The sequence below is a fragment of the Anser cygnoides genome, chromosome 5 (assembly GCF_040182565.1).
Source record: "Anser cygnoides isolate HZ-2024a breed goose chromosome 5, Taihu_goose_T2T_genome, whole genome shotgun sequence".
In the NCBI taxonomy this organism is placed as follows: domain Eukaryota; kingdom Metazoa; phylum Chordata; class Aves; order Anseriformes; family Anatidae; genus Anser; species Anser cygnoides.
This window is the reverse complement of record NC_089877.1, coordinates 11,536,191-11,548,557: the sequence shown is the minus strand read 5'-3', so window position 1 is coordinate 11,548,557 and position 12,367 is coordinate 11,536,191. Positions and strand designations below refer to the sequence as shown.

The 12,367-nt window shown below is 39.8% G+C and overlaps 1 protein-coding gene across 10 annotated transcripts in view; it reads left to right on the top strand.

Moving 5' to 3' along the window:
* NELL1 (neural EGFL like 1) overlaps positions 1 to 12,367 on the top strand; it is a 298,939-nt gene that overhangs the window by 36,668 nt on the left and 249,904 nt on the right. For all 10 annotated transcript variants that reach the window (XR_010831634.1, XR_010831632.1, XR_010831633.1 and 7 more), the window contains exon 4: positions 3,143 to 3,313. Coding sequence is in view for 7 of the 10 variants with exons in the window: in XM_013177634.3 (XP_013033088.3) it covers positions 3,143 to 3,313 (171 nt within the window). In the remaining 3 variants the exon portion in view is untranslated. The remainder of the gene's footprint in view (positions 1 to 3,142; positions 3,314 to 12,367) is intronic.

Here is a 12,367-nt window from a genome sequence, read left to right as displayed (position 1 = left end):
AGTAGATGAAAACTTGTGCAACAGCATGCCAAAAAGCTGAGATAGATTTTTAAGAGTAAAATAAAAAATCATTTTCTCACAGGTTGATGATTCCTTGCCTGAACTTACGTTTTGCCACTCATTTGCCTTCCATTCCACTACTTGCAGATTAGAACTTGAACACAGAATAAGCACATTTACTTCAGCAGTGAGTGGCCTTTATGTTGTAGCTTTTCTCTAGAGTCTAGTTGGAGGAGGAAAGAAAAGATGTTTGCTATTGAGAAAGCTATTTGCAAATCAATTATGTTCATGTGGTATATTCAGAGAATAAACAACCACATCTTCTAAGATGTGAACGTGGTGATGTGTGTGTATAGTCAAGATGTCTGTGTGAATTTGAGCATCTCCCCTCTCCTCATCCCCCAAATAAAATAATGAATAAATAAAGGAAATCAATGCAGGCATGCTGGCTTATGCTGCCTTGCACTATTTAAATACCAGAGAATACAAACGGGGCTATCCAGCCAATTTCTCCTGATGGGGTTTTGTTGACTGTTGTTTGCTGATATTTGTTTGAGTGTAACTGCTGCTGATTTGCACTTGTTGAAGGGAGGTGAAAAATAGGTGCAGAATTTGTTTGCTGTCATCTTCTTTTCACGTAGCTGAAGAGGTAAAATATGGTGTTTTATACCGTCCTGTGGCATTCAGCCACAGGTGTAGGTGTACATATATAGTAAGCACTGGCTACTGCAGTAAGCTTTAATCACTTCTGTCTTATATAAAATGAGTCCGGAGACTGACAACAAGCTCTGTGCATAAGCAACAAGCTGTTTTTAGTCCAGAAGTAACTACTGACACTAAAGCTTCTGAGATGGGAAACTATGTTGCTTTGCAGTTTCCTATATAGTTCACGTGATAACACATACATGATTAAGTACAGTGTCTGACTGACCTTTCCAGGGCTGGCATACTGCCTTTTTTATTAACAGACGAAGCATTGTGTAGTAAATGATCAGCTCCGTGGCTATAAGGCAGTATGAAGAATGACTGCAGGAAGCCAAGTGCTTCCCATGACAGAAGCTTGTCTTGCTCTCAGGCTCTTACGCCTCTATGATCAGCCGTGTAAACATATGTATTTATACTAATACTTTGTATGTGAGAAAGATGTTGTGTAGATCTTCTTTTGTCTTTTTTGATTTTTTTTAGTGTCTTGGTGTTGCTCGTCTGAACAAGAGCAAAAGAAGTTCTATTTAATGACTTCCATTTGTGCTTTGACAGCAGATGGCAATTAAGGAACATGTAACTATTTAAGTATGACTTCAGTGATGGTACTTGCCCTAGTACTTTCCTGGCTTGCAAAATACCAGAACCAGTATCTTCTGTATGTTGACTGAGCTTTTACTGAATATCAAGACAAAATAATAAAAACATCCTCTACAAATTTCTATGAGTGTAATTTAGATATTTTAAAGATATTTAGGTGGTGGAGGTTATCAAGATTCTCCTCTTCTGTTTAGAGAAATCCTGTTCCTCTGCTCTCCTTATGCTTTTATGTGTATGAAACCAGCTAGTTCCTTCACAACACCAGCCTTTCCTATTTTTTCGTCCCTGTACTGAATATATTTTTGTACATGTCTGCCTTGCTTTCATTCCATTTTAGTTTTGCCTTTATCTGCCTGTGACTGTTTTTACTTTGCACTTGAGTCTTTGATTCGGGTGACCTGATAATGCTCATGTTGTATGTGAAAAATCTTGCAATCTTCCGGCTGTCTGAACAGCAAGGCATTGTCAGGATGGAGGAGGGTTTGAGTTTTGCTTTGGGCCAAGCTTTGTCTTGATGTTCCCCTTCCCAGTCTGTTGTGATCTGTTGCATATGTCCCCAGCTAGTGTTTTATCTCAGAACCTAGTTCCTCCCAAAGATCTCCATTTTTCAGTTTTTGTGTTCTAAATAGCCTCCGCTTCACTGGTGAGAATCATTCTTGAAGTACACGCACCTTGTGAAGAAATTCTTGTCCATACTGGCTATTGAGGTCTGTGGAAACAATAATTGACAACTGGGTGTTGATTATTTTGTGTTGCAGTATTTTTATATATGTATGTATGTATTTATTTTTTAAACCCCAAACTAGCATCCATCTTGCAACTGCCATGTTAAATTGCTGTTGTCCAGTAGGGAAAAACATGACATTTTAGAGGCAGAGAGGGGTAGGGGCTAGCTGGAAAACCTAACATCTGTACTTAGTTGTAGAGGTTTTTCTGCTTTAAGAGAAGCTCTGTATAACCACCTTTGTATATCTAGGGCTTCGTTTTGCAAGAAAAATGAACACCTTGATTTCATATGCTTCAAATTTTCTGTTATCTGAGGGCCAAGACAAGGCTTCGCTATTTCTGCTACCAATGTGTTGCCACCAGGGCAAAATTCACCCTAGAAAGAGAGCTGCCTCCTTCTGCCAGCATGAGGCCAATTAATAGCTTTACTTTGTTAACTCAACAGTACTGTCCAAGGGCTGTTCCCTTGTGACAAGTGTGTGAAGGTTTTGATTGCTAATGCCAGGTGTTGAGACACCTGATCTATCCAGGAGGCTTTGTTCCCTTGTAAAGCTGAACAATTACAGCTGTAAAAATAAAATTGAGAAAATGAATTAAACACAATTGCATGTAGGGGAGTCCTAAAAGTAAACAATTTTTAAAGTAGATTTGCAAATAGCGAGTACAAATTCCACGATTACTTGATGCTTTCTTACCTTAATGGCTTTTTGTTTTTTCATTGGTAATGATACATATGGTCCTTTATTTTTGCATTGCCTACAAATCCTGCATTCATACAAAACGTCTTGGTGAATAGAATAAGGATCATTTTCTTGTCATTGAACCTGTTCTGTGGATAAAAAGAGGACTTCAATTTCCAGGACAATCAAATGGTTTTGAACATGAGCTGTTTTCGTGTAAATGGTATTGTGATTTCTATAATGCGCTGAATGCGTAGTACTTGTCTCTCTACTTCTTTTTAAAAAATGACCTAGTAAATCCATGCTGAGTAACGTCTTTAGATTGTGACCTTCCGTGTGGTGTTTGCTTAAGGAACTCTACGAACTAAGAAGAAAGCGACAGAAGCAATGAATAGACCAAAAATGGAACTAAATTCTTCACGTTTTACCTACAGCTATTTTGAACTGGAGAGCAGTGGACTACGGGATGAGATTAGATATCACTACAGGTTTAATGGGAAGTCAAGAACAGAGGTGTTCCCCTACCGGCTGGCGGATGGACAGTGGCACAAGATTGCTGTATCACTTAGTGCATCTCACCTTCTGCTCCACGTGGACTGCAACAGGTAAGAAAACGTCTTCAGTAATTTAATTCTTTTAAAAATGCTTTCTACTTACAGCACAAGACTAAAACTGCAAAAGGGGATGAAAAAAATGCTTAATTTAAAAAGTGCAGCAAACTGTAATAGAATAAGAAAAGGAAAATAAAGCATTAAAATATTACGTTACATTGTGATTATGAACAAACGTGGAAAAGGTTGATTGCTGACTGGGGAGTATTAAATGCATCTCTGTTGTTTAGGCACTTGCTGATGTTATGTTTGACTGTGATTGCGTTTAAGAGTGATAGATTGCTGTGCAGTCTGTTCTGTTGTGAACTGCTTCACTCAGCATACCTGTAAACTTGAAGAATAGATAGATGTGTCAGAGGCATTTTAATTTTATATTACATAATCAAGCAATGCACTTTTGCTGATTTTTCCACCCACTGCCCTACTTGGAAAGTTCCAAGAAACCTGGCAGCTTCTTTTCACATGTATAGAACTGATGCTGCGTGCTTTTGGAAGGATGTTCTGTCTGTCATTGAACTTTTTTTCCTTAAAAAGTTGCAAAGAGCACGAGAACAAGATGGTGGATTGTCAGGATTTCAAGGAATAAAAAGGAATCTCTCTCTTCTGCTGGGACGTGATCTCACAACGTATTGAAGACTGGCTTTTGCTAACTTAGTGGTTGATGAGGGAACTCAGAAAACTTGAAATTGGGGCCTTCAAAAATAGTCTTAAGGAGTGAGGAAAATGAACTGTTACTTTCAGATATTCCTGCACTGAAACAAGTGTGAAAATATTCTTTGTATTCGGTGAGAGGATCAGTTTACTATATGCGTTTTGGAATTGTTGGACTTAAATGGATAGGGCAATGGTAGCTGATATTTCTTCCTAAAGTCCTCATTTCAGGCAGGCAGAATAAAGTTATGGGACTTTTATGGCAGGACATGCTAATTGGAACATTTGGCAAAGTTTTAAAACTGCCCAAAGTAGTTATGAAGTACTGTCTTAAAGGAATGTTACAACCATTTTCTGCAACTGCATTAACTACTGACAGTAAAAACCTAATCTCAAGGAAGGTTGCTTATTGAATCTTTTTGTTTGTACCCTAAAAACAATAATACGCTTAGAGCAGTTTCAATTTCATTCAGGCATGAAATTTATACTTTTTAAAGATTGTCTTCGTTTTGGTCTTCGGATTTGTTTATCTTACCATTTTTTTTTATTGGTTATAATTTCTATTTTATTTTCTGTTTATTGACAGATTGGGTTTTGGGACAGAATCCTCATCTCCTATGTTTTATTTATTTATTGTTTATATACATACATACATATATATATATATAAAAAGATATATTTATGAACAGCAAATGTGTTATAGGAAAAAATCTGCTAAGCAGATCTTTTCCTGCTGACTGCCTTCTTGCATGCAATGTTAAAGGAAGATGACATAAAATGCCTGTCTGGTACAGAAGTCTATCCAGGGACAAGAGAGCTGCATAGTGTCGTGGTTGATGTTCTTTAAAGTAACAAGAAGTAATAGATAAATACAATTACAGAGTAAGCTGTGCTGTCATATGAGGTGATAAATATGTATAGATGTCTCTGTCAGGTAGCCCAAAAGAGGGCTGATGGATCTAAGAGTGTCCCCTTGGCTGCTCCCACTATAGCTCCATGCCTAAATATCTATTTGGCCGTGCATTTGTGGCAGTTTATGACAACTCCTGCATAAAGTAATACGAGTAGTTTTGAAAGCAAGACTTGTGTACAGATCATAGTAAAAATTTAAATGGTGAGGGACAAAGAAAAAAAGAGGTTTTTAAGTTCCCGACTCAGCTGTGTCATTTCTGTTCAGTTAATTAGAGACTTTTGTGACTCTTGGTGTTGTAGTTTGCTTTTTATTTTAGCCCCCTACATCTTTGCACCCAAAGGAGGAGTCAACATATTTTTTTTATCTTTGCACTGGCATTTCTGGCTGACACTACAATAAATGTCAAAAGATGTGAAAATGAAATGCTTGGTCTAAAGAAGGGCAAGCCGATGAAACATATTTCTGAGCACTAACAAAACCCCTAAGTTTTCCTAATATTAGAGTCAAGAAAACTGCAGCTGAAAGTATGCACAGAATCCAGTGTTAAAGACTGTAGACTTTATATGTAAATGTCACCCTTTTAGGCTGTGCATAGATGCCTAACAAGAAGCAATGCTTTTGCAGACTTAACAAGTAAGTCGCAGGGAAGGAGAATACAACTGCGTTCAATAGATTCACCTGTCCAACCTCCTGCAGATATTTGGGTTTTGCTTCTCTTTTGGAGAGTTCATCAGAACAAAAATTAGCTTCAAGTGTACCTGTCTAGTGAAAGGGGTTCTGCGCTTCCGTCTTACTGTTTCCCCACCCTTGTTGGGGGGGGGGGGGGAGCGGGATAAAAATGATGACAAAATCACAGAGAATCACAGAATGGTTGAGATTGGAAGGGGCCTCCAGAGATCATCTAGTCCTACTCCCCTGCTCAAGCAGGGTCACCTAGAACATGTTACACAGGATTGCATTCAGGCAGGATTTGAATATTTTCAGAGAAGGAGACTCCACAGCCTCTCTGGGCAGCCTGTTGCAGTGCTCTGTCATCTGAACTGTAAACAAGTTCTTTCTCATATGGTGATGAAACCTCCAGTGGTTCAATTTATACCCATTACCGCTTGTCCTATCACTCGCTACCACTAAGAAGAGTTTGGCTCATCATCTTTACATTGTCCCCTCAGGTATTTATAGAGGTTGATAAGATCCCCTCTCAATCTCCTCCTCTCTAGGCTAAACAGGCCCAGCTTGCTTAGTCTTTCCTCATAAGACAGATGCTCCAATCCCTTCATCATCTTCATGGCTCTATGCTGGACCCTGTCTAGAAGTTCTGTGTCCACCCTTTGGATTCCTATGGGATTTCTTTAAGGGGGTTGCAACTTTGCATCCTTACAAATGTGCATGAATTTGTATAAATGTGTTATTCCTTTTGTTTTCGGCTGCAGTAATATACTGTAGGTTTGAAAGACTATTCTGGATAAGTGACTTGTGAATATGGTGTTTTTAAAGTTAGCCTGCATGTGAAATTGCACTGAAAATATTTGCATTGGGAAAATATTCAGACATAACATAATTTTGCTACAGGATTTACATCGATACCCAAATCCAGCCTCTGGCTTCTAAAAACTGCAGTGCATCAGAAAGCATTGGATATGAAACTTTCAAGTTGTAAAGAGAGTCAAATCTACTTGTATTCTTCCCAGTCTTACCACCCACATTAATCTGGTTTGTAAAATTGCTTTGACATTTGGTACTTGATTGTCTTTTGGATTCAATTCAAAGTTTATTTCTGTTTTTCACACTTAGAAAGGTTAGGGTAGGCTACCTGAGAACTGGTAAAAGCCTTTAGTGCTTTTAAGAGTCATCTTTAAAACAGTATAACTGCCTCTATTCTAATGATATGTAACATGGTGGGGGAGGCATATGTATCAAAGGAGGTATATCTGCACAAGTACAAAAGTGTCCTTTTAAAATCAGCTCCTACTGTGCCTTACTTGCTGCTTTTGGTGCTCTTTGATGAACAGGGAGTAAGAATTGTTGCTAAGTTTGATGCTCAAACTTAGAGCTGCTGGCACAGGAAAATGCTTGAGAGTCCAGGCTAAAAGCCCACTGAAAGTCACTGGACTCTTTTTTCACTGACATTGAGAGCCTTTGCATCGGATGTAGGAGGTAGCCTCTAGCCAGGGATACAGTACAGACTTTTGGCATAAGCAGTGGGTGTATATGCACACCTGTAACATTTTGGTAAGGTTCAGAAAGCTTAGAAAAAATGAAAAGACTATACTCGTTATGAACGTCCAACTGATGCACAAATAAAACCTATGCTGAAAGCAACACAGAAATGAATTTCACTGCTCTTGCTTTCCTTCCTGATGTTACACCTCCAGTGCTAAGTCCATTAGTGGTATGCAACTCTTGTTTTGAAACATTGGTTATGCTTTGGATCTGTGCTTTCTTACTGCAGGGAAAAGGGAGTTGTCACGGGCTGCCTTTCTGGAAAGTGAACACTTAGGCTTATCTAGAGCAACTGTCAGAGGGTCCTTAAATAACCTATGGTCCTAAAGGGTTATTGTGTTGTGAAATAGGCTCTGTCAAGCACCTTCCCAGATTTGTTCTCTTTGGGGAGCAGAGGTAAAGGATCCTGTTGTGCATAGCTGCATTGTCAGCAGGTTTTCAGCCCCAGGAGATTGTCAAAGCCTATTTTAAGTTGGCATTTGTTTTCAGTTCGATGGGAATTAGTTTCAGCTGTAGAAAGTGTGTAATGTTGCCCAAAAGTGAGGGAATAGCATCGGGGCTACAATGTAAGAGGTGGTGGGAACTGTATTAAAATGCATTTATTGATAATTTATTAAAGAAATATAAATTCCAAATAGTTTTCAATGTATCTAATTCATCTGGGGAGGTGATCTGAAGGCTGCTTGCTTTTTATTTTTATTTTTGCTGTATTTCTTGTCAACCATACTGCTGCAAAGGTACGCGCCTGTCCAAAGAGCATAAGTATTTCTTTCCTTGAACTCTGTCTGCAGGCATAAAAGGTAGAAGGCAATTGGCTGCAAAAATAAATGCTTTCCAGTAAAAATATGTGCTAAAGTGCATTTTATTATGAATACAGCCTGTAGTTTTGATGGATACTCGTAGCTGTTTGATGGGAGGAGTTGGTAAGTGTATAAGAGAATAGATTATAAAACTGGAGCAGGCTAGGAAGTAGTCTTCCTCTGAAAAACATGTTGTTGTCTTTTATGTTTCTTCTGTTAGAACAGGGCATTAAGGAATAAAAAAGGCATGAGCAGTGAGAACTTTTTAATTGGAAAAATAAATAAATAAAAGCAACGTTGTCCAACTATGGGAACCCAATACCGCTGAGTCCTTATAAATAAAATCTTCCAGCTGCTAGCGTGACGTTTTTAACTTCTCTAGATAAACTCCGGTGACTTTGATTAAAGCATAATAAATAAAAGAACATTTAAAGTGATCCCTTTAAAAGAGATTCACCACATTACTTACTGTAAAACACTTGCTGTTGAAAGAGGAGATGGCAAGGTGGTAGTGTTACGGAGTTAGGTAATTTATTCTCAAAACAGTTGAATATGATCTTGTGACCGAGATTGCTTCTCTGCTCTATGCTGTAGCAAAAACTGTCACAGAACTGGTTACTTAGGTAGAGTACTATAATTGTGCATTACAGGTGCACCCAACAGCTGATTTGTGGTATTCTGGATTGGAAGTTAATTTTCACCTACTGATTGTCCCTCTTGTTTGACAGAAAGGCAATAAACTCTTTAGCATAAGAGAGATCTCCATCTGGCTTATCATGTCAGCTGTTGTCAGGCCTGTATCATTATAGTTATTGTAGTTAAGCTGCAAGGAAATGTTCAAGATGCATTCAGTGTGACTCAAGAGAAGATGTTTTTTTCATTGTTTTTAAAAATTTTTTTAAATTATTTTTTTAATAGCCAGGGTTTTTCATTAGATAATCAACACAGCAGAATGGTAGTATAGGTGCGATTGAAGGCTGAAAAATGTTCTCTCTTAACCCGGTCTCTGTTTATGACAAATTCTTTTAAAATCCTAGATGAATCAGGAAAAATTCATTTTTATTTGTGTAGATTGATAGAATGGCAAGAAGATCATGAGCACGCAAGTGCTGAAAATGTACTGTAGAAAACAAAAACAAATTATTATAATCTGTGGCTGTGCCTGGCTGTCTTAGATCCTTTGCCCTCCCCTAGAAGAAGATAACACGTGGAATCAGTACGGGCAGTGTCATCAGCTGGCTACCCTATGCGGGGCACTGTGCTGCAGCAGAGGGGCCTTACATAGCTCCCTGTAGCTCCTGTTGGGAGCAGAGAATGCAGCTGCTTTGGCTGCATGAAGGAGTTTATCCAGGTCCTGCTGATGTTGGTTATTGAAGAGGCTCCAGGGTTCTGTTAAGGGCCTAAAATGGGACCTTGTGTCAGTCCTCAGAGTCTGACAGTTCGGTGGAGCCAGTGTTTGGTAGCTGCAGAGCCCAGCTGCTGCTGAATAGAGACTTAACAGTGTTTCTAATTGCTTTTTTACATTTAGATTTGGGGCTTGTGGTGCTATCCAGTGAAAATGTTGACAAGACAGGTTCATGACTTCAACAGGGTAGGAATAATGTGTTATGCTTTGCTATTGGCATCTTGCATTCATCATATTTATGTGGTGTGGGTGTGTCAGGGGATGGAGAATGGTGGAGGAAATCATTCTAAATCAGGACTGACAAGCTTCAGTTGAGTTTGTCATTTCCTAAACCACGTGAATAGGTGTATTATCCCATTCTCTCTGTTTTTGGTTGTTTGTCCAACATACTTTATTTATTTTTAACATCAAAGCAATAATCCCTTAAATTGGGGGTGATTAATTACAAGAGCAGTCCCTGAAAAATTTAGCATGCATGTATGCAGAGAAATATATGTGGAGCTTTGTTTCTGTGGATATTTTTTTTCAGGGCAAATCTCCTATTACTTGACTCCATTTTCTGTTCATTTGTCAGCGTGCTAATGGGGTCATATGGACAGAAGGATCATCATGATTTGAGAATCAACTACATAAAGAAAATATTTTGGGTTTTCCCCTTCAGATTATAAAAATGATTGTCTTTCACCAACTGGGCAGATTAACTGAGATCCAAAACATAAAAGAAGTCTCCCTTGTGAAATGATTAGCTAAACTCTGGAGTTCACAACTGGTAGTCACAGAGGGTAACACTGGAGCTGAAATGAAAAATGGCTGTATAATTTCAGTAAATACTTTTATAAAAAGCATTGGACCTGGGCCAAATTGCAGATGAGAACCCCTCTGAACTCTTCAGAAGTTGTCTTGAGATCTGAGTCTCCGTATAGCAAATAATCCAGAGTCTGAGCACTGTGGGGTGTGAGAGAATGACTGAGAAAACAGTGGTGAGGCTGCTCAAGTCTGTGAAACTAACCCAGAGTTTTCTGAAGTGTTTTAGTTCTTGGGGAAACTTTCTTTGACAATTTGAAACAGGAATAATTCCCTAAAGGTAATTGTTTGGAAATCTAAACTTGTCAAAATCCTCAAGTTGCTGCAGCAAGGTGGAGGCTGCTTGAATCGGTTGCTGCTACCCAAAATCTGACGTTTCCCATCACCGTACTACTTGGTGACCAAGCAAACCAGCAGTGGTGTAGGAGCAGTCACGTTTGTTCCCCAGCTGCAGGGAGCTGGGAGGCAGTGGGGTGCTTGGAGGTGGAAGGTGGCAAGGCTTGGAGATGCCTTGTGTTGTGGCCATCGTGGCTCTGGGTGCGAGGTGGTGGCAAGGACATTGGTGCAGCGGTGGTACGCTGTCCTCTCTTGCTTCGCGTCACACACAGAGCCACTCGGCATATTTGCAGACTTTGCTGTATGTGGGAGAGCTGTGTCCAGGCCCCCAGTATGTTTAAATCGTCTTGGTGAGTCCAAGGGGGGCAAGTGGGCTCAGCACTGAGTGCGGGGGCAACTGAGTGCCTGGTTCTGCGCTGTGAGGTGAGAGCTGCTTTGTAGATATGCTGACTGAGAGAATGGCACAGGCAGTCCAGCCTCATGTTTCAGTACTTCATGGATAAGTGTTTAGTGAGCTGTGTCTTCTTCTCTTTCTTCTTTTTTTTTTTTTTTAATAAAACATCAGATGTTGGCTACTGTTTTGGTTTTTTAATGATATGAAGAACTGCTGTTAGTATCAATGCAATGATACTCGAAGGAGCAGTGAGGTGAAAGCTGGTAGCTTGATCCTCAGCACTGCAGTAAGGTAACATGCTCTTTCTAGTTCTATGGCTTGTTTTCATATCTCAGTCCAGTCTCTAATGAAAGAATCAATAGAAGCTGCGTTACATAATTGTGCCGCAATTCTAGCGGCATTCCCTTCAGTAGGACAAAAATGAAAGCAAATAACTGTGTCAACTAATGCAACTAAAAGAAATTCCTTAGCCCCAGATGACTCTTTCTGTGTCACGCCAGCCACTTACCTTCAGTCAAGCTTAAGGATGTGCTGTGCAGTGTCCCTGGGGTGAAATTCTTGCCCCATTGAAGTCTGCAGTGAAAACTCTCATCGAGTTCAGCCGAGCCATGCATTCACCTCTAGAGCATGTCAGATGCTGAGAGAAATGAGCTCCAAACCTGAATGTTGTCCCTGGAGAGTGCTTTTCTGTCTGTCTGCCTGGCAGTTTCCATCAAAACTTAATTTTAGAACCAATATAATGACTTGTTCTGTGTTTACTGTATGTTTCATGCACTTCCTCAGTCATGGCCAATTAGTTATTATGGGGAGAGAGTAATGTTATCTTTCAAACCACTGAGGCTAAAATGGGCGGTTGAAAAATACCATGGGAGAATGGAGATGAGGGTTATCTGATGAACCTGCAGTAAGAACTGGGGAATGTGGAATGAATTGGACCTCTGTGGGGTTACCGAAATGGCGGCTAATGGGGAGTACTGGCAGCTCTGGGGAGAGCCACGTGCCGTTGCACAGTGCTGAGACAAAACTAATGAGAGGGCTCTGGTGGGAGCGTGAAAGCGAAGGCAGAGCGTTAACAAGCAAAACTTGTGGTCCTCAGCCTGTAGTTACCTTCAGTCGTGAACAGAAATTGGCTCTGGAATGTGGCTGAGATTATTTTATGATGATGTACAAATCATTTAGTGATGACATATACCCCTAGATGAGATGAGCCTTTGACAAGGTACTCTGCAAGGCAATTAATTCTCAGCAGACTATTCTTTTGGGGGCAGGGAGGGGGGAAGAAGCTGTTCAGTAGAAACATTGCTTGTGGCTAGCTTATTTTTAAATTTATTTTTTGTACCTGCGCAGAAAGGACTTGAATCTTCTCGCAGTCATATCTGTCGTACCATACTAGAAAAAGCGACTTGGGTGTTGAGAATGAAACAGAAAAGAGGACTTTTGTGAAGAAGGGTTGTTTCTAGGCAGCAAACTTAGTGTGCTTCAGTTTCTGTTCTAAGTGCCAGCTGTGAAGGCCTGTGTGCTGCAG